General features: G+C 46.2%; 1 protein-coding gene across 1 annotated transcript in view; it reads right to left on the bottom strand.

Moving 5' to 3' along the window:
* The window catches only part of LOC143923686 (sodium- and chloride-dependent neutral and basic amino acid transporter B(0+)-like), a 130,412-nt gene that overhangs the window by 66,948 nt on the left and 39,637 nt on the right, over positions 1 to 23,827 (bottom strand). The window contains exon 6 of the mRNA XM_077447528.1: positions 7,083 to 7,215. Within this exon, the coding sequence (XP_077303654.1) occupies positions 7,083 to 7,215 (133 nt within the window). The remainder of the gene's footprint in view (positions 1 to 7,082; positions 7,216 to 23,827) is intronic.

Raw genomic sequence — 23,827 nt, 5'->3', positions numbered from 1 at the left:
CTCATCTGGCAACATATATTCAAGGTTCCTTACATGCAGGTGTCGGGGTCTCGTAACCAACGATCCCATATTTTGTCATACTTGGTCGGGCATTCTCTGTTAATATACATAACCTTTTTATATGGTAAATTATTATTGACCTCCACCTTCCACTCCACCAGCCCAGGGGGTATGGGACGCATCCAATTTCGGGCAATAACTTTCCGCACTGAGAACAGCGTCTCATGCAAGAATGTCTTTGTGTATTTGTCTGTCAGAGGGTAGATTGAGAGTTTCTATATCTGGCAACCCGCAGGTTTGGGTGAGACAGCCTTACAGGATTCCAAAGACTCCTCCCATTCCACATCCTCCAGAGGGCCTATCACCCTTTCCCAACGAGGTTTGAGTTTGTATGCCAATTTGGTGGAGACTGGGGTAGTAAGCATGTCATAGAAGGACGAGGTTAATTTACGGGGATCAGAGCTCTTGATTATGGCCATAAGTGCATTAGGGGTAGACTGTGGTGCGGATTCCAAAAACTGAGCCCGAGCCGCATGTCTCATCTGTAGAAACCGAAAGAGCATGGATCTGGGAAGTGAAAATTCTGCGCTAAGCGTGGCAAAAGTTTTAAAGGTTCCGTCGACAAACAATTGGTGCATATAGAGAATACCATATGTAAACCAAAGGTCCGTATCGGGAAGTCTTAGAAATTCTGACAAAGTTTTATTGTACCACAATGGAGTATAATCATTATAGAGTGGTATCCCTAGCTTGGCGGAAGCTAAGTCCCAAATACGTCTGTAATGGTATAGCAAGGTCTGTCTGTTGTCCCCCTGACCCACACCGCTAGAGCCCATCGCCAGAGCGTAAATTGAGTCTCCAGTACGTCGAGCCCATCTCGGACAGAGCAGTTGGAGAAACCGCTCCCTGTCCGTCTTGTCAATATGATACAGTTGGGATAATTGTGATGTGATATAATAGAGATTAAAATCGGGAAGGGCAGTGCCCCCTAGGTCCGTGGGGCTTTTAAGCGCCTGCCAAGCTAATTTGTGTCTGTTGGTTCCCCACACAAAGGGTTTGAGCAGGGCCTCAAGGGACTTAAAATGCTTCAGGGGTAAGTACACCGGGGAGTGCCAGAGGATATAGAGTATCTTGGGTAAAAGGACCATTTTAATAAGATTTATCCGACCCCAAATCCCCACCGGCAGACGGGCCCAGGCCCGCAGTTTGGACTGAATGTGGGAAATTAGAGGGCTTAAATTTAAATGTGTATAGTCCGCCGGCGATCTGGAGACACACACCCCCAGATACTTAATGACACTGACTCGTCGTAATGGCAGACTGTCCTGAAATTCAGTCGGTGGGAAGCTGTCAAGTGGAAGAATTTTGGACTTCCCCCAATTAATTTTTAACCCAGAAAAGGTCCCAAATCTCTCGATTGTCTGAAGAGCCGCCTGCAGAGAGGGGCCTGAGTCCGCCAGGTATAGCAGTGTGTCGTCAGCATACATGCTGATCTTTTCGGTCAGGGCGCCGTGGCTCAGTCCCCTGATCTCTGGGTTAGCTCGGATGGATATGGCCAAGGGTTCCGCGGCCAGGGCGTATAATAGTGGTGAAAGAGGGCAGCCTTGTCTCGTGCCTCTGCTGAGGTCAAACATTCGAGACGGCCAGCCATTGGCCACCACCCGGGCTGTGGGCGCCTGATACAGCAGTTGAACCCACTTAATGAAACGTGGTCCAAAGCCATATCCCTCCAAGCAGCTCCAGAGATAACTCCATTCCACCGAGTCGAACGCCTTTGCCGTGTCCAGTGTCACCACCACCCGTGACCCAACTTCTGCGTGCGTAGCCTGGAGGTTAATATACAGTTTGCGTAGATTAAAGGATGTGTTGCGGCCTGGCATAAAGCCTGCTTGATCTGCATGTATGAGGGACAGAATGACTTGGTTCAATCGAAGGGACAGTACTTTAGCTAGTATTTTTATATATACTTGCAGTAGAGAAATAGGACGATAGGATTCGGGGTAACCCGGGTCCTTCCCCCGGTTTGGGGATGAGGACTATTGTCACTTCCCGCATGGAGGGGGGCAGGGTGAAGGTATCAAATAGGTGATTGAATAGTGCAAGCAGTTTGGGAGTTAGTAATTCTCTAAATTGGGAGTAAAATTCAACAGGGAGTCCATCAGATCCAGGGGATTTGGATCTAGCAAAGCTGGAGATCGCGGCGTCTATTTCTTCCGTGGTAAGGGGTGCAAGTGAATCTTTTTGTTCTTTCGTCAACTGGGGAAAGGTAATGCTGTGAAGGAAAGTGGTCCGTACCTCTGTCAGGTCTGTCACTGTTGTTTTATATAGATCCGCAAAAAACTCTCTGAACTGAGAGGTAACACTGCATGGGTCCGTGATCTGACTCCCCCCCGGGCCATGTAGGGTAATGACAACTGGGGGCCTGTCTTCGCTTGCCTGCCTTTTCACCATATTCAAAGAGTTTCTGCTTAGTAAAGAAGAGCTTTTGACGAGCTTTCGTATACTGGAGTTGAGTCACCACTCTAGTCTGCATTTTAAGCTGGGCCGCTGTCGCTGGGGTGGGATTGGCTGCGTATTCCCGTTCAGTGGAGACAAGCTCCGCTATTGCCCTGTCGAATACTCCAGCGGAATCTGTTTTGATTTTGTTTATGTGTGAGATCAGGGTAGTACGGGCGTACATTTTAAATGAATCCCATATTGCAGCAACAGATGATGTGTGGTCATTTTCCAAGAAGTATTGCTTCCATTGGGTGATGAGCCCATCATCCTCTGGAAGCAGTGAGAGCCAGAACGGGTTCAATCGCCATGGCCTTGGTGGTTTATCAATAGGGATGCTAAGGGTGGTCCAGTACGGACTGTGGTCGGATAGTAACCTGGGGCAAAACGCTGTTTCCAGGATCCGTGGAGCTAGGGTGTGGGATACAAGAATGAAATCTATGCGGGACATAGAGTTGTGAGTAGGAGAGAAACAGGAATAGGCTCGAGTGTACGGGAAGTTGTGCCTCCATGTGTCTACAAGGTGAAAGGTGGAGATGAGTTTAGAGAATTTAGTCGTATCAGCACTGGCTACTGTTGCCTGCGACGTCTGTAGTCTATCCAAGGCCGGACATAGTGTTGTGTTAAAGTCACCTAACCAGATCGCTGGTATCGTGGGGTTACGGGGCATGAAGGTAAAGCCATCTAGGAGCACTGTTACACTAAAGGGAGGAGGTATGTAGAAAGCCATGAGAAGGAACGGTTCACCGTAGAGCTTAGCATGAAGAAATACATACCGACCGTGGAGATCAGTTAGGAGTTCACAGAGTTCAAAATGTACCGATTTGGCTATCAATAAGGAGACACCCCTAGCATGAGTCGTATAGGTGGAATGGTATGCCCACCCAACCCAGGGGCGGCGAAGAGCCATTTGGAGTCTGCCCTCAACATGTGTCTCGACCAGCACCACTACGTCAGCACATTGTTTTTTGAGGAATGCCAGGGCGGCCGAGCGCTTAATTTTCTCGCGCAGGCCCCTCACATTCCACGTGAGAAATTTTATAGTTGCCATGGTGCTGCGTAGGGTGCGTAACGTTGCCTCAGTAGGACACATATCTTTAGGTCTAGTGAAAAATATAATACGTAGAAGAACTAGAGTACATCAAACACTGTATGCGGCACCGCTTCAACAGATATACATTTTCCCATATTTGGTTCCTGAGACACTGTATGCACATTTACAAATTGCAAAAATAACTGTTGAACAACCCCCTCGCCCCTCCCCGCCTTACACCCACCCCAACTTGTGCAGGCATGATCCATTAACAACTTTAAACTTCTATCTGGGAAACAACATAACTTCGCATGTAAGGAGAAGATAAGGAACAGTTTTAGCCACTGGGACAAGTAGTGGTTCCGAGCCAGCCACCACAAAGATGAATGAAAATGGGGCGTAATTGCGTGCCCCCACATGTTAGTGTAGAGAAGAGGCAGTGAGACCCAGTCGCTCTGTTCATTTGCATAGTTATAATTCCCAGTGGTTAGTGGGGCAAAAATTCGCTGCACTATGTATGAGGCTTGTAGGACCAACACACCTCTGCAGCCCCGTGTGGCAAATAAGTTCAGGAGTATAAAAAAAAAATAGAAAACCCCCACGAAGGGGGGCAGTGAGATATAGTAAGTCCACTCAAAATATCCGAAATCACAGGAGGATGTTTTAGAAATCCAGTGCTCTGTATGTCGTAGGAAGGATTATATATCAACGGTTGTGGCAGTAGGGTCAGTAGAAAAACCGAGGTCCACCTGTCTCCCCGGCCCACCAAAGCACAACAACGTGAACCCGCCAATGTGGGGCGCAAGTCAGGGTGACTATGTTGCAAGTGTGATTAAGTCAGGCCAAGTGGTGATGGAGATATGGAACAGTAGCGGCCTGCCATACGGCTCACCTGATGTGCAGTCAGTCGCCCCTGCCCTGTGCAGGTCTGCGCTCCAGCCAGGAGATGACCTCGCGAGGATCCTCGAAGAATGACACGCGGCCATCATGTTCCACCCTCAGGCGTGCAGGAAAAAGCATGGAATACTTCAGGTGACGGTCGCGCAGTCTGCGTTTGGCTTCCAGAAAGCTCTGTTGACGTCTCTGTATCTCGGCCGAGAAGTCAGGAAATATTGCCACTTTGATGTTTCCCACCGAGATGTTGCCCCTCTCTCTCGCCAGCCACAACGCAGCATCCCGATCTTTGTAATTTAAAAGTTTTGCAATAAAGGTACGGGGGGGGAGCCCCTTGAGGAGGAGGCTTAGCTGGCATCCTATGAGCTCTTTCCACCACCAGCACGGGGGAGAAGGCCTCTCGACCGTACGTGGTTATCAGCAGTTGTTCAAGGAATGATGTCGGGTCTTTACCTTCCGCTCCCTCCGGGAGACCGACGAAGCGGAGATTACACCTCCTCAGGCTATTTTCCATGTCGTCCTGCTTGGCGAGCAGCTGGTTAATCTGTCCCTGCATGCGTTCAGATCTAGCCTGTATCAGCGGGAGGATATCTTCCACCGCACTGATGCGGGTTTCCGTCTCCGTGACCCGTTCGCGGATTTTCTGAAAATCTTGTCTAATTAGAGATATGTCCGTTTTAACTTCCTCGATCTGGGCAGTGAGGGATGTCCTGCAGAGTGTGATCGCTTCTAGTAGTTTATCTGTGTCTCCCTGCCCACGCTCTCCTCCTGCCCTCTCAGCGACACCATCCTCCTCAGCCTCCTCTCCCTCATTCCGACGGTACTGTGCGAGCTTTGCCACGGCAGCTTTATGGCTCTTTGGAGGGGACATAGTATGAGGCTTATGTGTGACAGGTTCAGCCAGTCAGGGTATTACAGGCAGAGAAGGGAGAAGACAGCAGACACAAGGCCCAGTGATGGCTGAAGGATGGGGTGTACCAAAATGTCCGCGGACCTCCAGGCACAGGCCAGAGCCCAAGACCTGCCCAGTCACAGTAGTGCAGGAGACTCACCCCTCTGTGCAGGCAGCTGGATGGCTGTACAGTATAGTAGGCAGGCTGGATGGGAGGACGGCGTGCACAAGGCCCAGCGCTGGTCCGGAGCCTGGGTGTACCAAGATGGCCGCGGACCTCCGTGGGTAGGCCGAAGCCGCGGTCTCGCCTAAATGTGGCCGCCGTGCGGGACGGCGCCGCTCTGACCAGGTCAACGGGAGGCCGAAAAACAGGTAGGGTATATAGGGGGTCCCCAGGCAGGTAGCTCACACGGGTGGGAGGATTAAAGGAGTGGAGGATCACTGCAAACCAGGATTAATAGACGGAGCCCTGGGTGTGCAGGTCCTACTCCATGCTCAGTCAGGCCACGCCCCCCGGGACCCTTACTTTTTAATATCTTTATAAATGATATTGGGTCTGGAATTAAAGGTACCATTTCTGTCTTTGCAGATGACACTAAGCTATGCAGTGGAATAACGTCCTTACAGGAGGTCTCCAACTTACAAGCCGACCTCAATGCACTGTCTAATTGGGCAACTATGTGTCAGATGAGGTTTAATGTTGATAAAGAAAGTTATGCACTTGGGGGGGCTAAGAATATGCATGTGGCATACATACCAGGGGGAGTACAATTGGGGGAATCCTTAGTGGAGAAGGATCTGGAGGTTTTGGTAGATCATAAGCTCAATAATAACATGCAATGCCAAGCTGTGGTTTCCAAAGCGAGCAAAGTCCTTTCTTGTATTAAGAGAGGTATGGACTCCAGAGAGAGAGATATAATTTTGCCCATGTACAAATCATTAGTAAGACCTCCCCTGGAATTTGCAGTTCAGTTTTGGGCACCAGTTCCCAAAAAGAATATTGGGGAACTGGAGAAAGTAATTAGTGCACAGATTACAATGTTCATGCTCTGTGCCAGCACAAGGGGTTTCCATGCATTCATCAAAGTTCAACTGCCTTGATATTCCAATTTCATGTCAATGTTCTACCTAAAGTGATATCAACGATGCGGCGGGCCAATGCAATTACTAAAATCTAATTTTAAATGCTGGTATTTGCCAGGGTTTTCCATGCCGTTAGATCAGTATTGTCAGTATACAAATCAATAGCACAATAGACCTTTTTACTTAATGGCTTAATTTCTCTCCAGTTCTGAAACTTACACAGCTTTGTCACATAGCAGAGCCCTGCCTTGCAGAGTAAAATATCAGTTTTTTCTACCTAAAGCTGTAGTAAACAAAATACAAAAATCAATTGATATTACACTGTTTCACGGCTTGGTATAATGCAATTACTAAAATCACATTTTGAATGCTAGTATTTGCCAGTGTTTTCCCTGCAGTTTGCTCAGTATTGTCATTACAGGCATACCCCACTTTTAAGTACACAATGGGGTTTATTTACTAAAGCTGGAAAGTCCAAAATCAGGCTCACTTTTACATAAAAACCAATGAGCTTCCAGGTTTTATTACCAAAGCTTAATTGAACAATCGGGTTAGAAGCTCATTGGTTTCTATGCAGAAGTGAGCCTGATTTTGCACTTTCCAGCTTTAGTAAATAAACCCCATTGTGTACTTAAAAGTGTGGTATGCTTGTATACGAATCAATAGCACAATAGACATTTTTACCTTTCCAGAAGATTTTATTCCTTTGACCAGGGCAGCAGCAGTTATAATCCATGCCAGTAGCAGACAGAGCGCTAAGTGCCAAACAACTGTGCCCGTTTCATCCATATCACTTGATCGCTTCAGAGCTACTTTACTGAAAGTGAAAAAAAACATAGCAAAGTGTAATTTTTTTTCAGTGTTGTCACATGAAAAGATATAATTAAATATTTATAAAAATGTGAGGGGTGTACAGGCATACCCCACTTTTAAATACACAATGAGGTTTATTTACTAAAGCTGGAAAGTGCAAAATCAGGCTCACTTATGCCGCGCACACACGATCAAACAATCCGGTGGAAAAGTCCGGCAAACTCAAGTCCGCCAAACAATCCCCCCGTGTGTAGCCTCCGGCATACTTTTTTGACCCGAAAGTACAGCGGACTTAGAATGCCGTGTTGCACATCAATCTGCCCGCCGTACTCGCATTTCGGCGGACAATCCGGCCGTGTGTGTGCCAGTCCGCCGTACTTTTGAAATGAGCGGACTTTTCCCGCCCGGAGAAAAGTCCGCTCATTTAGAGCGGGTCTCCAGGTAGGCGGGGCCCGCGAAGGAGACGTTGCTGGCCCCGCCGCCTGGTATGGACTTAAAGGGGAACCCGAACGCCGAAAAAAATCGGCGTGGGGGTCCCCCAAAGTCCACAACAGACCCTTGTCCGAGCACGCTACCCGGCCGGCCAGGAAAGGGGGGGCGAGCGCCCCCCCTCCTGAGCCGTACCAGGCCGCGTGCCCTCAACATGGGGGGGTGCCTTGGGGAAGGGGGGCCGCGCGGCCCCCCCACCCCAAAGCACCTTGTCCCCATGTTGATGAGGACAAGGGCCTCTTCCCGACAACCCTGGCCGTTGGTTGTCGGGGTCTGCGGGCGGGGGGCTTATCAGAATCCTGGAGCCCCCTTCTTCTTCTTCTTCTTCTTCTTCTCCTTCTTCTCCTTCTTCTCCTGGAGATGTTGACTCGACGCTCTCTCCGGCCACAATGCCAGGGACGCACTGCGCGGCCATTTATATAGGGACAAGGGGCGGTGTCACATGGCTTTATGTCACATGGGTGTCCCTGGCATTGCGGCCGGAGAGATCGTCAAGTCAACTTCTCCTGGAGAAGAAGGAGAAGAAGAAGAAGAAGAAGAACGGAAGGCGGCAGCGACGGCGACAGAAGACCGGGCCACCGCCTGTAAAAGAGCTATAAGAAGGCGCGGTGGCCCGGCAGAAGAACCGAAGAGGGGGACAAGACCCCCAAAGTCGGGAGAAGAGGCCGGCGGCGAGGAAGAAAGCCGAGCTCCTCCGCTAGCAAAAGAGCTACAAGAAGATAGAGGAGGAGTCCGGCGAGAAGACCCCCGAAGACGGAAGACCCCCGGAGCTGTGCAATAAAGTATTTTATCTTGTGTGTTGTGTTTTTTTTTGTACTTTTATTTTACAGGTGAATGGGTAGGGGTACATTGTACCCCATACTCATTCACATAGGGTGGGGGGCCGGTATCCGGGGGCCCCCTTATTAAAGGGGGCTCCCGGATTCCGATAAGCCCCCCGCCCGCAGACCCCGACAACCAACGGCCAGGGTTGTCGTGAAGAGGCCCTTGTCCTCATCAACATGGGGACAAGGTGCTTTGGGTTGGGGGGGCCGCGCGGCCCCCCCTTCCCCAAGGCACCCCCCCTTCCCCAAGGCACCCCCCATGTTGAGGGCACGCGGCCTGGTACGGCTCAGGAGGGGGGGCGCTCGCTCGCCCCCCTTTCCTGGCCGGCCTGGTAGCGTGCTCGGACAAGGGTCTGTTGTGGACTTGGGGGGGACCCCCACGCCGTTTTTTTTCGGCGTTGGGGGTTCCCCTTTAAGTCCATACCAGGCGGCGGGGCCAGCGACGTCTCCTTCGCGGGCCCCGCCTACCTGGAGACGCGCTCGAAATGAGCGGACTTTCCTCCGCGTGTGTGGGCGAGTCCGTTCATTTCGAAAGTACGGCGGACTTAGTACGCCGTATTAGTCCGCTGAAAAAGTGCTGTGTGTGGGCAAATAGCCCGTTCGGAAATTCCGACGGACAGTCTGGCGGACGTCCGCCAGACTAAGTACGTCGGACAGACGGCTACGTGTGTACGCGGCTTTAGAAAAATGAGCTTCTAACCCCAGCTTGTTTAATTAAGCTTTGGTAATAAAACCTGGAAGCTCAATTGGTTTCTATGCAGAAGTGAGCCTGATTTTGCACTTTCCAGCTTTAGTAAATAAACCCCATTGTGTAATAAAAAGTGGGGTATGCCTATACTCACTTTTGTGAGATACTGAACAGTATATAGCCTTACAGATGCAACCGGCTTTTTGAGGGCAACCATAATGCTGATGCGACCCACCATGGAATTGAGTTTGACAGCCTGAACCTAAACACTAAAGCCCCATACACACTATCAGTTTTTCTGCTGAGTTTTTCCTTCAGATTTACCAAAACCATAAAATATGAGGTCAAACCTTAGTGCCGGTTCACACAGGGGCGACTCAGATCCGACTTCAAGTCGCCCCAAGTCACCTCAGGTCGCACAACACGTAGAAATCAATGTAAGTGAATGAGAGCTGTCTTAGGGCCGGTTCACACTGCGAGCCGCGGCGAGGCGTCTCCGACTTCCTCGCCGCGACTTGCAGGGGGGGTCAGCGGCGACTTGCAGAGGACTTCTGCATAGAAGTCAATGCAAGTCGCCCCCGAAGTCGCCCCGAAGTAGTACAGGAACCTTTTTTCTGAGTCGGAGCGACTCGAGTCGCTCCTCTCAGAACGGTTCCATTGTACTCAATGGGGACAACTTGCGGGAGCGAGGCGAGGCGAGCCGTGTCGCCTCGCCTCGCGCCGCAGTGTGAACCGGCCCTTAAGGGCCGGTTCACACAGGGGGCGACACGAGGCGACACGACTTGCCGTGCCGCGACCTGACAAGTCGCCCCCATTCTGTACAATGGAACCGTTCTAAGAGGAGCGACTCGAGTTGCTCCGACTCAGAAAAAAGGTTCCTGTACTACTTTTGGGCGACCTCGGGGCGACTTGCATTGACTTCTATACAGAAGTCATTTGCAAGTCGCCGCTGAGGTCGCGGCAGGTCGCGGCGAGGCAAGTCGTGTCGCCTCGCATCGCCCCCTGTGTGAATCGCTCCGACTTGAGAAAAGGTTCCTGTACTACTTCAATCCGACTTGTAGGCGACTGATACTCAATGGAGGTCGCCTCCAAGTCGGATCTCCGTCTATACGGAGGCGACTCTCAGAGAATTATCAGCTCTCAAAAGGAGTTCCCCCCTGAGAGCTCATTCTCTGATTGGCCACGGCAAGTCGCCTGGCCTGGGGCGACTTAAACTAGTGTTGTAAAAGTCGTGTCCAAGTCACGTCCAAGTCACGTCCAAGTCGCGTCCAAGTCACGTCCAAGTTGCGTCCAAGTCACGTCCAAGTTGCCTCCAAAAGTCGTGTTGCCCCTGTGTGAACCGAGCCTTAGGAGTTTCAATTTGTATGCAATCAGACAGGCCCTTGCACTACATGGTTTTGGTAAACCTGAAGGAAAAACTCAGCAGAAAAAACGGATAGTGTGTATGGGGCTTTACAATGGTTATTGTATAATATACCATTGACATTGTTTTGTTATATCTGTTTAATATCGTTTGATGATGTCAGAAAAAAGAGCTGTCATCTGTCTTCTGCAGTCTTCAAAGATACCACCTGGTTATTACCCTGGATTACAGAATGATTTGTGTATACAGTATGTTGTGTACAATAGAGTCATTTAACAAGAGACAACTGGGAAGGCTGAGACCATTCCATCCATAAAAATGTTGTGTTTTGTCAGCCGACACCGTGTGGTGCGCTCCCAGCACAAAAGGGGATATGAAAATATGCGTAATAAGACGGAGTGAAGGGGTTAAAGAGCCATTAAGTAGCAGATGTGTATGGATTTTTTGGGGGGGAATAAGGATATTGCTTAGTGTTACTTTTTAATATCCTCTTCAATTTCTGGTCCTAGAAGGTGACAATGACCTTATGAGATCCATCTTCATGGATCTCTTAAGCGACATAAAAAAGACATAAAGCTATGTAATAAGGTAATTCCTGCTTTCAGGGTATCAAATGTCATGAACAAATATTCCCAGGTCGTCCTGTCTCCTCGTGACTTAAAATTCCCTCCAGGAAACAGGTAATTATACAAATGGAATACATGTAGAGCTGTTTACCTGCCAAAGTGTTTGTATTCATTTCTCTCCAGTTCTGAAACTTACACAGCTTTGTCATATAGCAGAGCCCTGCCTGGCAGATTGAAATATCTCTATACATCCAATCATGTATCTATAGTGCAAAAATTACAATGTTCATGCTCTGTGCCAGCACAAGGGGTTTCCATACAGTCATCAATGTTCAACTGTCTTGATATTCCAATTTCAAGTCAATGTTCTACCTAAAGTGATATCAACGATGCGGCCAATGCAATTACTAAAATCTAATTTTAAATGCTGGTATTTGCCAGGGTTTTCCATGCTGTTAGATCAGTATTGTCAGTATACAAATCAATAGCACAATAGACCTTTTTACTTAATGGCTTAATTTCTCTCCAGTTCTGAAACTTACACAGCTTTGTCACATAGCAGAGCCCTGCCTTGCAGAGTAAAATATCAGTTTTTTCTACCTAAAGCTGTAGTAAACAAAATACAAAAATCAATTGATATTACACTGTTTCACGGCTTGGTATATCTCAAATATCCCTTGGGGTACCGGCTATGCGAATCGCATAAGGCCACTTTTTTTGTATTGTTTCTTCTGGGATTGCTATACCAGCCTTATGTGGATTACCAGCCTGTATGCATTATATTGATTTGAAAGCTGTAGTAAAAGCTTCAGGTTGTGTCCCAACCCCAGGCTGTGATTGGACAGCGAAAGAAGAAACAGCAGACTGATTGAGGCCGCGTACACACGGGCGGACTGTTCGCCCAACTTTGTCCGCTGAACAGTGTTTGGGCGGACAGTCCGCTCGTGTGTGGGCTTTCAGCGGACAGTTTCAGCGGACAGTTGGACGGACAAGGTTTTTCGGAATTTCCGAAAAACTGTCCGCTGAAACCTTGTTTCAGCGAACAGCCCGCTCGTGTGTAGGCTTGTTCGTCAAACAAAGTTGCGCGCATGCTCAGAAAGGATTTTCACGCCGAAAGCTATAATGCAGTGTATAGGACGTCGTATTTTTCGTCCCGTCGTACGTGCCGTTCACGTCATCGCGCACGGTTTCAGCAAACTGTTCGTTCGTCGTGTGTGGCCATGTCCGTCCATGCTAATTTTGAGCGGACTGTTTGCCGAAACTGTTGGACGGACAAAGTTGGGCGAACAGTCCGCCCGTGTGTACGCGGCCTAACTCATCTCTCTGTCACTCTGCTTTTGCCTTCTATCAGCACATTCCTTGCACTGCAGCACACTGGAATTCCACCTTGTGCTTCTTCTACCATCTGCTGTACAGGGACAGCATCAGGCTGATGACACTTAAAATACATTTAATGATGTATCACTGAACACATAGTTGCATTAATTTATGTTTTTTTATCTGTCTGGATTTTAACTTTAACCATTTCAGCCCCGGAAGGATTTACCCCCTTAATGACCATTCCATTTTTAGCAATACGGCACTGCATCGCTTTAACTGACGTGCGACGTTGTACCCAAACAAAATTGATGTCCCTTTTTCACACAAATAGAGCATTCTTTTGGTGGTATTTGATTACCTCTGCAGTTTTTATTTTTGCTATAAACAAAAAAAGCGCAAAAAACAATATTTTTTACTTTTTGCTATAATAAATATCCCTCGAAAAAAAGGAAAAAAACAAATTTCTTCATCAGTTTGAGCCAATATGTATTCTTTTATATATTTTTGTTAAAAAAAAATCACAATAAGCGTATATTGATTGGCTTTCACAAAAGTTAAAGCGTCTACAAAATAATGGATAGATTTAGGGCATTTTTTTATTATTATTTTTTACTAGTAATGGCAATGACCATTGATTTTTAGTGGAACTGCGACATTGCGGTGGACAGATCAGACACTTTTGACACTTTTTTGGGACTAGTGACATTATTACAGTGATCAGAGCTAAAAATATCCACTGATTACTGTATAAATGACACTGGCAGGGAAGGGGTTAACACTGGGGAGCGATCAAAGGGGTTAAGTGTGTCCTAGTGAGGTGTTTCTAAATGTGGGGGTGGACTGACTGGGAGTACAGAGAGATCGCTGTTCCTGATCACTGGGAACAGACGATTTCACCGTACTCCCCTGACAGAACGGGGATCTGCTTTGTTTACTTTGGCAGATCCCCGTTCTGCCTCTGAGGACTTTGTCGCTGCGGGATACGCGCATCGGCTCTGGCGCCAGGCTGTATCTATTAATATTGGCGATTTGAGCAATAGAGCCGCCCTGCTGCAGTATAACTGCGACAACTGGTCGGCAAGTAGTTAAAGGGCACTTTCACTTCTGCAGTGAATTTTAAGAAAACCTTCATATTTGTTTGTTATGCATTCCCATTCTCACAACATACCTTAAATTATTTTTAAAAAATATGTCTTACCTTTTATTCCCCAGAGGAAGTGTAATGTCTGACTGCACGTTTTTTTTTTAATGTTAGGGTGGAACTGTCCCATTCTGTCCTCATTAACATACAATGCAAGAAGGCCAGTCTCTATGCCTTTAACCGTTTGTTAGGACTGACAGTATTCAAATTTACAATTGATAATGAAGATCTGCCTGCACAGTACAGGCAGGGCTAATTATGGCAAACACAGCTGCATATAAACAAAGAAAACTGCCTAATGGCGCGTACACGCGATCAGGATTCTCGTTGGAAGAAGCTATGATGATTTTCCCGACGGAATTCCGCTCAAGCTGTCTTGCCTACACACGGTCACACCAAATTCCGATTGTTTAGAACGCGGTGACGTCCACCATGTACGACGGGACTAGAAAAGGTTCAGCAACACGTACGGCACCCTTTGGGCTCCTTCTGCTGATCTCGTGTTTATCACGTGTTTAGTAGAAGTTTGGTTAGAGACGATTCGCGCTTTTCAGACTTGTGCTTCAAATCGTTCCTGCTCTACAGTTTGTGCTTGTCAGTGCGTATCTGCCTATCAGTGCGTGTAGTCAGTTCGCATTTATTTGTCATTGCGGACTATATCTTGGTATAGTACACTTTGATTTTCAGTGCTTATTGTCCGCTCGTTGCTGATTTGCATTTCGTTCTTTCTGGCCTTGCTGTTTATCAGGGCTTTCTGTTGTCTGTTCTGACCAGCCCACCGTTTTGAAGCCATGTTTCGTCTACGTACTTGTCGTAGAGTTCGTGCTGTGCGGGGGCTTGATGTTGGGGTGCTTACTTTGACACAAGCCTGGTCCATGAACAGGGTGGGGAGGAGTTCGTGGACCAAGAATTGGTTGCGCAGCGTGACCAGTTCTAGCACATGCCTTTGCTGCGTGATATCCGAGAGAATAATCCTGATGATTTCAGGAATTATCTCCGAATGACAGACCCCGTTTTTCACCGTCCACTGGCTTTGCTGTCCCCTTATATCAGCAGGCAGGATACCTGCATGCGGCAAGCCATCACTCCGGAGCAGAGGCTAGTTGCCACGTTGCGCTACTTGGCGACAGGGAGAAGCCTTCAGGACCTCAAATTCTCGATAGGCATCTCCCCCCAGGCTCTGGGAATCATTATTCCAGAGACCTGTTCTGCCATCATCCAGGTCCTGCAGAAGGAATATAGGAGGGTAAGTTTTCTCCTTTAACATCACATTCTATGTACCGTATTTATCGGCGTATAACACACACTTTCCCCCCCCTAAAATCAGGGGGAAATCGGGGGGTGCGTGTTATACGCCTATCCCCCGCTGTTGCTACCCCTTTCTGCCGTTCTCTGCGGCTTCCGGGTATTTTCGGCCGCACTCGGCCGTTCTCAGCTATCTTCGCCCATTCTCGGCGGCTTTTCGGAAAGCCCAAAGCCACCAAGGATGGGCGAGTGTGGCCGAAAATAACCGCGAACGGCCAAACATAGCCAAGAACGGCCGAGTGCAGCTGAAAATACCAGGCGGCACCATTTTTAAACGGCAAACACACTGACAAGGCTGCAATGGACTGACAAGCCTGCAAATGACTGACAAGGCTGCAAATGACACTGATAAGGCTGCATTGATGGGCATTTAAATGTAAGTTTTTTTCCTTAAACTTCCCTCCTAAAAGTTTTTTCTTTTAAATTCTCTCCTAAACTTGGGGTGCGTGTTATACTCCGGTGCGTGTTATACGCCGATAAATAACGTATTTAATGTTTGCTAATGTATTGTATTGTATTTCTTTCATCAATCTATAATTAACATAATTGTAATAAGCTGGTAATTTCCTCTTTGTCCTCATGCATGTTGGATTTTTGTATGCTCCTTTTTTGTCCTTCATGCATATTTGCCTTCACTAACCCCCCCCCCCCCCCCCCAGCATGCTATCCGAGGCCCATATACTCCTATAGTCTAGTCAATTAACAATGTATTGTCAGCTCCATTGTAATGCTTTACCCTAAAGACCCCCTAAAATGTTTACAAATGTTATTGGTGTCCTTAAAGTGGAAGTAAACTCTCCTATAATTTTCAGCCAAGGAAGCTAACATCTTTACCTCTGTTTAATCTTCAACTGCTATGGTGCTGCACATGTGATTCTTTATGACACCAGCCATTGGATGGTTTGATAGTTTGGCAGAGAGCACAGCCAATGTGCAGTTGGCATTCCCGGCATGCTTTTTTTTTAACTGTTTAAATCAATGGATTTACTTCCACTTTAAATTCATGCAGAGTGACAGAGGCTTTTTTTGGGGGGCCCAAAATCATTTGGAACCCCCCTCTCCCCAACCGCTAAGTCAGCTGATAGAAATCCTCTATCTGCTGACTTTGACTTTACCAAACCCAATACACACTGTACCTACCTCTTTTGTGGCCAGATTTATGGATGAATTTCTCCAAAGCATGTAGTGCAAGGGCCTGCGTGAATACTTTCAAATGCTACTGTTTAAATGTTTCTTCTCATATTATTATCTTGATAGGTAATTGCAGAATCTACAAATGTGCTTCCATTTATTAATTTGTTTTGATGCCACTTCTTATTACCTGTCTAGTGGGCTGCCAATAGTGTAATTAAGGAGGGGCTGGCCAAAGTAACACACATTACTTTGTTATTACTCCATTACATAGTGGAGAGGGTGGTTACCTGTCCAAAACATACCCCCCCCCCCCAAATATTTACAAGGGGCCATCAGAGGGGGTGATGAATCTGATAAGTGGACCTTATATTTTAGCCTTTAAATACTCTTTACAAGAAATGTTATACTGATGTTGGCCAACAATGTTTGTGTCTAATCTGCTTATAATGTTTCTGTGCAAAATTATTAATTCGATTTTTTGTTTGACTCCACAGTCTCCTTCACCGCCAGAGGAATGGCAGACTGTGGCCTCCCAGTTTGCCCAGCAGTGGGATTTTTCTAACTGCGGAAGGGCAATCGATGGGAAGCCCGTCCGTATCGTCCCACCACCCCATTCGGGGTCATACTATTTTAACTATAAGGGGTTTCATAGTATCGTGTTGATGTCGGTGGTGTAGGCGACATATGAGTTTCTATATGTGGATGTGGGGAGGAATGGGCGGATTTCGGATGGAGGAGTATTTACCCGGACCGAGTTTTACCGACGTCTCAAGAGTGGTGGCTTGGGATTACCACCCCCAGAGGAGAATGTCGAAGGACTGCCATTTGTCTTCGTAGCAGATGAGGCTTTCGGTTTCCGAAACCATGTCATGAGGCCATTCCCCCAGAGGACCCTCACCCCTGAGAAGAGGGTTTTCAATTACTGGCTGGCCAGAGCCAAAAGTGTTGTGGAGAACGCGTTTGGGATTCTGGCCAGCTGGTTCCGTCTGTTTCAAACAGCCATTAATATGGCGGAATACAAACTCAATATCATCGTGTTATCTTGTTGCATCCTGCATAACTTTATGAAAAGAAACAACCAAAATTCTGTGGTCGCAGTTGGGCCTGACACCGGACTTCAACAAACAATGATGTCCCTGGAAGCGGCCCATCCTGACTTGCCCTCCCAAAGCGCCCGTGAAGTGCGACAAAATTATGTGCAATATTTTTCGGGGAGGGGGGCCATTGCTTTGCCAGCACATGTTGAATACATTTTACATTTAATCTGCAAAAATCTGGATTTTGAATTCCTGCTTGTGTTTCTCTTTTCTGTCTCCTAGTGCACTTGTAGTACCAAGTGGTTTGTACATAATTATCTAAACCCATTAACACTGTAAACACCAGTTTAAACACAAAAAATGGTATTGATCATAGACATGTGCAGAGTAAAATATTTCGTTTCGGAATTTCGTTTTCGTCCGAAATTTTTTTTTATTTAGTTACTCCTGAAATTTGTTTTTATTTATTTAGTGTTTCGTTCAAAAATTGCATTCGTCTGAAAATCCACATGAATTATGGTCGAATCTGTCTTTGAAGGCTTATGGTGTCTGTCGAATGTATAAAGAAGATTCGACAGAGCTAGTAAATAGCATACTTCGTGTGAAATTTAGAAACCTATTAAAGTCTATGGGACTCCAACTTTCAAAATCTAAAGTGCTAATTTTAAAGGCTAATATGCAAGTTACTGTCCTAAAAAGTGTTTGGGGACCCGGGTCCTGCCCCAGGGGACATGGATCAATGCAAAAAAAAAGTTTTAAAAACTGACGTTTTTTCGGGAGCAGTGATTTTAATAATGATTAAAATGAAACAATAAAAGTGTAATATTTAAATTTCGTACCTAGGAGGTGTCTATAGTATGCCTGTGAAGGGGCGCATGTTTCTGGTGCTTAGAACTGTCCCTGCTCAAAGTGTCATTTATGCAGGAAAAAAAGTCCTTTAAAATCACTAGCAAGTACTATGAATTGTCGGCTCCATAATACAGAGAACACTCATTGAAAGTCATTGATAAAACAAAAAAAAAAAAAAAAAAAAAAAAAAAAGCGCGGGGGTCCCCCAAATTCAATTGCCAGGCCCTTCAGGTCTGGTATGGATATTAAGGGGAACCCTGCGTCAAATAATAAAAAAAAAATTTGAATTGGGGTTCCCCCTAAATATCCATACCAGACCCTTCAGGTCTGGTATGGATATTAAGGGGAACCCCGCGTCAAATTTAAAAAAAAATTGACGTGGGGGTCCCCCTAAAAATCCATACCAGACCCTTTATCCAAGCACGCAACCTGGCAGGCCGCAGGAAAAGAGGGGGGGACGAGAGAGCGGCCTGCCAGGTTGACAGGTAGGTTTTCGTTACATCAGAGGGGGGTGGGGTCACCCATACATCATGGGGAAGCCCGGGTTTCCCCTTGCATCAGAGGGGGGCAGGGTCAGGTGACGGGTGGCCCCACCCTCCGCATATAACAAACGTTAGGCCTCCGGGATCCCCGCAGTGTCTCCTCCATGGAGACAGAAGATGGATGGATTCGCTGCGCTGATTCAGATCAGCCATTGCTGGACCCGGAGAGATGATCATCCGTTGCTGGATAGCAAGAGTGGATTACCACCGCTGGAATCTTTTTTTTTTTTTTTTTTTTAAGAAAGGAATTTTTCAAAAGTGTGTTTGTTTAACTATTTTTTACACTTTCTTTGCGAAATGGTAGGGGTACTTTTGTACCCCCTTACCATTTCAAACGGGGGGGGATCTGGGGGTCCCCTTGTTAAAGGGGGCTTCCAGATTCTGATAAGCTCCCCGCCCGCAGACCCCCACAACCACCGGCCAGGGTTGTGGGGATGAGGCCCTTCTCCACATCAACATGGGGACAAGGTGCTTTGAGGGGTCACAGACCCCCAAAGCATCTTCCCAATGTTGAGGGCATGTGGCCTGGTATGGGTCAGGAGGGAGGGGGGCGCTCTCTCGCCCCCCCTCTTTTCCTGCAGCCTGCCAGGTTGCGTGCTCGGATAAAGGGTCTGGTATGGATTTTTAGGGGGACCCCCACGTCAATTTTTTTTTAATTTGACGCGGGGTTCCCCTTAATATCCATACCAGACCTGAAGGGTCTGGTATGGATATTTAGGGGGAACCCCACGTCAAATTTTCCTTTTTTTTATTTGACGCAGGGTTCCCCTTAATATCCATACCAGACCTGAAGGGCCTGGTAATTGAATTTGGGGGACCCCCACGCTTTATTTATTTATAATTTTTTTTTTTTTTATCAATGACTTTCAATGAGTGTTCTTTGTATTACGGAGCCGACAATTCATAATAGCTGAGAGTGATTTTAAAGAACTTTTTTTCCTGCATAAATGACACTTTGTGCAGGGACAGTTCTAAGCACCAGAAGCATGAGCCCCTTCACGCGCATACTATAGACACCCCCTGGGTATGAAATTTAAAGGAATATTACACTTTTATTGTTTCACTTTAGTCATTATTAAAATCATTGCTCCCGAAAAAACGGCCGTTTTTAAAACTTTTTTTTTGCATTGATACATGTCCCCTGGGGCAGGACCCGGGTCCCCAAACACTTTTTAGGACAGTAACTTGCAGAATCTTTTCTCTCTGTCAAATCTTTTTTCTCTGTCGAATATTTTCTCTATATAATCTTGGACTAATAGAGGTAAGGTTAGGCACATTCGACCACAGGTTCTATAGACACAGATTGTTATTGTCAGAGTCACGTCGAATCTCCTATTCTATATCGAACTGTTGTAACAACGAAAACGAAAATAAAGCATTTATTTTTGTCGGATCTTTCATTTTTTGGATTCTGTGCTTTCGTTATCGTTTGTCAAAACGAAAACGAAAATACCTGAAATTCGGACGAAAATGCATTCGGACGAAAACGAATACACATGTCTAATTGATCATTGAAAGAAGAAGCCACACATTGTTGAGTAAAAATCCTTTTACTCCGTACACATTCACATGTGCGTTGTAAAAAATTTTTTTGTAAAAAAATATAAAATTTTGAGTTAGCTACATTTTTTTGTTTTAAGGTTACATAAACAGCCATGTTTCAAAACAGAACATACACAACTCTGGAACTTACAAAGTTCAACATTGAAAAACTTTTAAAAGACAAGATCACACATTATATTGTCCAAAATGTTTGAATCTTGCCTTCAACAGCTGGGGTGAAGTCACCCCTGTAAAAGCCTAATTTTGAAGATGCACACAAATTGGGAGTCAAACTGGGGATTTGCATTCTGATCCCATGCCTAATGTCAATATGTGCTATCTCCCATCATGGGGGACAAATTGACGTGTTTTGGGGGGGCAACCCCTTCCTCTCACCTACTTGAGTTTTGAGGAAGGGGTTGCAGGCACAAAACGCATACATTGCTATCCCCTGATGGCAGATAGCACATGTTGACATACTGCGTGCATCTTCAAAATTAGGCTTTTTAAAATGTAAAAATTTAGGGGAAGAAACGCAAAATAGTGCCAATTTTTTGGAAAATTGAATTCTTCCAAGGGCATCAATCATGTTCTTAAGTTTTACTTCATAGTTTTCTGTTTGATAATGTGTAAATCCTGACTGCACCACATGCTGTCCTGGATTAGCTTTTGGGCACTGTCACTGGTGAAATGATCTGATTGTTCTTCCACAACCTGTACATCACCTAAAAATCAAAAAAACACACCATGTATTAGAAATATGCAAGCATACATCTCTTCTTACCTGAAGCTGGGGTGTCAGACACTCATGTGTTGTGGTCTCAATCTCGAGCACCTCTCCTTCCTCTACATCCTCTGGTTGTGACCTCTGTTCCCCTTGTTCAGGAGGTGAGGGGTCCCTGGTGACCTCATATTTTCCGATTCTTTGCTCCCCTATGAGAATGAAACAAAAGGTATACTTAGCGCACAGATATTTGAGGCAACAAATATGAATGATAAACATTGCTTGGAAGTGGGGTATAATTGTCTGTTTGACATGAGTCTTCAGCAGCAGAATTACAAGCTGAAGACATGAGTTATGCCCTTACTAAAGCTGGAATAATTACCTTTTTTGGGCCCCCAAGTATCCAATGGAGTACCTGTGTTTGACACCCTAAAAAGTTTGTTCTGGTGTCCACACTAGTGCACCTAGTCCAGATGTGTAAACAGCTGCTGACTGTCATCTCCATACATTACACTGAATCTAGTTTGCTGTTCCTTCTAGGTTCAAACACATCTAGACAACAATGTCCTAAACCTCTTTTATTAAATTAAAAAATAACATGAACAAATTATTTAATCAGGTATCTGGGAAAACATCGTATTTATTTAGTAAACGAACGATGTTTACTACGACTGCTTACTGTGCGTATGAACATGAAAGTAGCCATTTTTAAACGTACAACACCATAAAGAAAAACACATGGCGCAGCATGCAATATTAATAATAATAGGAACACACAACAAATACTTACTTTTTCGAAGAACTTTCTTGATCTTTCTATATTGATCCTGCTCCCTTAATTTGAGGTCAGACCATCCTCAATTGATCCTTGGATCGTCGTACCCCAAAATTCCTGTACAGACTCTTCACAACTTTAGTCATGATCTTGGCCTTTCTCAGATTTGGGTTTGGGTATGGACCATAATTCCCGTCATAGTCGTTCCTCCTCAAGATGTCCACCATCTCCAACATTTCAGCAAAGGACATATTTGTGGCCTTAAATCTCCTCCGGGATCGAAAAGTTCCTGGTTTTGGGATTTCCTCCTCCTCGTTACTGCTATTATGCACCTGGTGTAGCTCCACCATGTTCCTCTCCCACTGCGACGAAAGAGACGGGGCGGGGAATATTCTAGAAAGAACATCAGGGGCGGGCAGAGTTTCACGCATGCGCAGTGTATATAAAGCTCAAAGACGTGTGTGTCGTAACTACGTTCTGTGTGCAGAGGAAGGAGGTAAGGAAGCGACGAACGTTATAACGAAGGTAAAATTTTAACTTTGGTGACATGAGCGGACTATACTGAATCTAGATTGATGCCTATATTGGCTTTTAAGATTATCCTGAGATTAGTGCTTTTGCCTTTTGTTTGGTCTTGCAGAGAAAATGTATCTATTTAAAGACCAAGAATTCCTGGGTAGTAGTCCTAGACTTCTGGATGCCTGGGGGGGGGGGGGCGCGACCGGATGAGACTGGAGGAGTGAGGAGTGGTGTGAGACGTTGTGTGCTGCTCCCTCCCTGACCGACGATTAAGCACGTAGTGGCTGTTACTGTGCGCTAAGAGTTGAGGGGCTGGAGCCTGACACTGACCTTGGAGTAGAGGAGGAGGAGTGTCAGAAAACTCACCGAAGGTAGACGGAGCTTTCCAAATGGACCCGAAGACCCCATGAGCACCGAGTGATGCCAGTAACGCCATACACTGTGCGCCGAGAGGAACGCTGCATGCCGCACTAGGAGGATGGAGGTAAGCGTCGGCGCTGTGTGAGGAGCCAGGCAGGAACCTGATAGTGACAGCCACTGGAAGGGCCCTGTGAGCGGTGAAGGCACAGAGGTATGGAGATTTTGTGAGCGGTGTAAGGAGTGAGGAGACCTATTGATCCTATAGACCCGGTGTGAGGAGACCTATTGATCCTATTGACCCTGTGTAGCAGGCCCTGGTAAAGGGGACAGTGTGAGTAACCAAGTATAGACGCTGAGACTGTAACTGTTGAAGACAATATAAAAGCTGCCAAGTTAAAAAGTTCAGAGTTAACCCCTTAGTGCCACATTGAGAGATATGAGGCTGCAAGCACCTTATAAGTGCTTACAATAATAACGGCTGGATACTGCCTCGAGGTTGCTGAAAGGATAAGAACACCTTTATAAGTGCCTGCAATTTTAACAACTGGGTACTGTCTGGGGATTGCTTGGACATATAGGGGTGTGTGTATCTACATAATAATCATAATAATTCATTCCTCAAGACTGACTAAGGACTGATTTTTATTTTTATTTTATTTGGAGAAAGATGCAGCATTTGCGCTCCTCAAAAGAAAAGGGGAAAAAAGCTTGCAACAATCCACCGCAGCAGCAGCTAAATTGGAGCAGTATGCCCACACCTCGGCATACCCCTCAGCCCTCCCCCCCCCCCAAAAAAGGGACACAGACTAAAGGACAGCAAGGAATACCCTCGGATAGAAAAAGCCAGGGTCAGATCAATACTAATGTATCTACTGTGGTGGCAGCAAAAAGCTTGACTAATAAAAACTCAGGAACAGCTGAGCATAGTATAGAGACTATGACTGAGGCCCCACTGCTATTAGAAAAAGAACTAACAATAAAAGATGTATTTTTGGCAGTGGATGCATGTATTGGGTCACTGAAAGAACTTCATGACCAAATGAAGGGAGTGAAGGAGGATTTGATACTGGTTAGACAAGAACTACAGAAAATAGCAGAAAGGACAGCTGACCTGGAGATTAGGACTAGCCAATTGGAAGATGATACAGCTTTCTTAACAAAAGAAGTAAAAAGCATGAAAGAACAGCTCACTAGGTATGGGATAAAAATGGATGAGATGGAAAATAGGCTCCAAAGGGATAATGTGTGAATAGTTGGATTGCCTGAAAAGAGCGAGGGTTTAAATCCCATTGAGTTTTTGGAACACTGGCTAGTTGATCTTTTTGGGAAAAAAAAATTTTCAACAACATTTTCTATTGAGAGAGCGCACAGAGTTCCCTTTACAGCTCCATTGGAAGGAGGATATCCCAGGCCACTTTTGATGAAACTCCTTAATTAT

This window comes from Lithobates pipiens, unplaced genomic scaffold, assembly GCF_037356315.1.
Source record: "Lithobates pipiens isolate NorthernLeopardFrog02 unplaced genomic scaffold, aLitPip1_a1.2 Scaffold_1, whole genome shotgun sequence".
NCBI lineage: Eukaryota > Metazoa > Chordata > Amphibia > Anura > Ranidae > Lithobates > Lithobates pipiens.
This window is presented reverse-complemented; position numbering and strand designations above follow the sequence as displayed.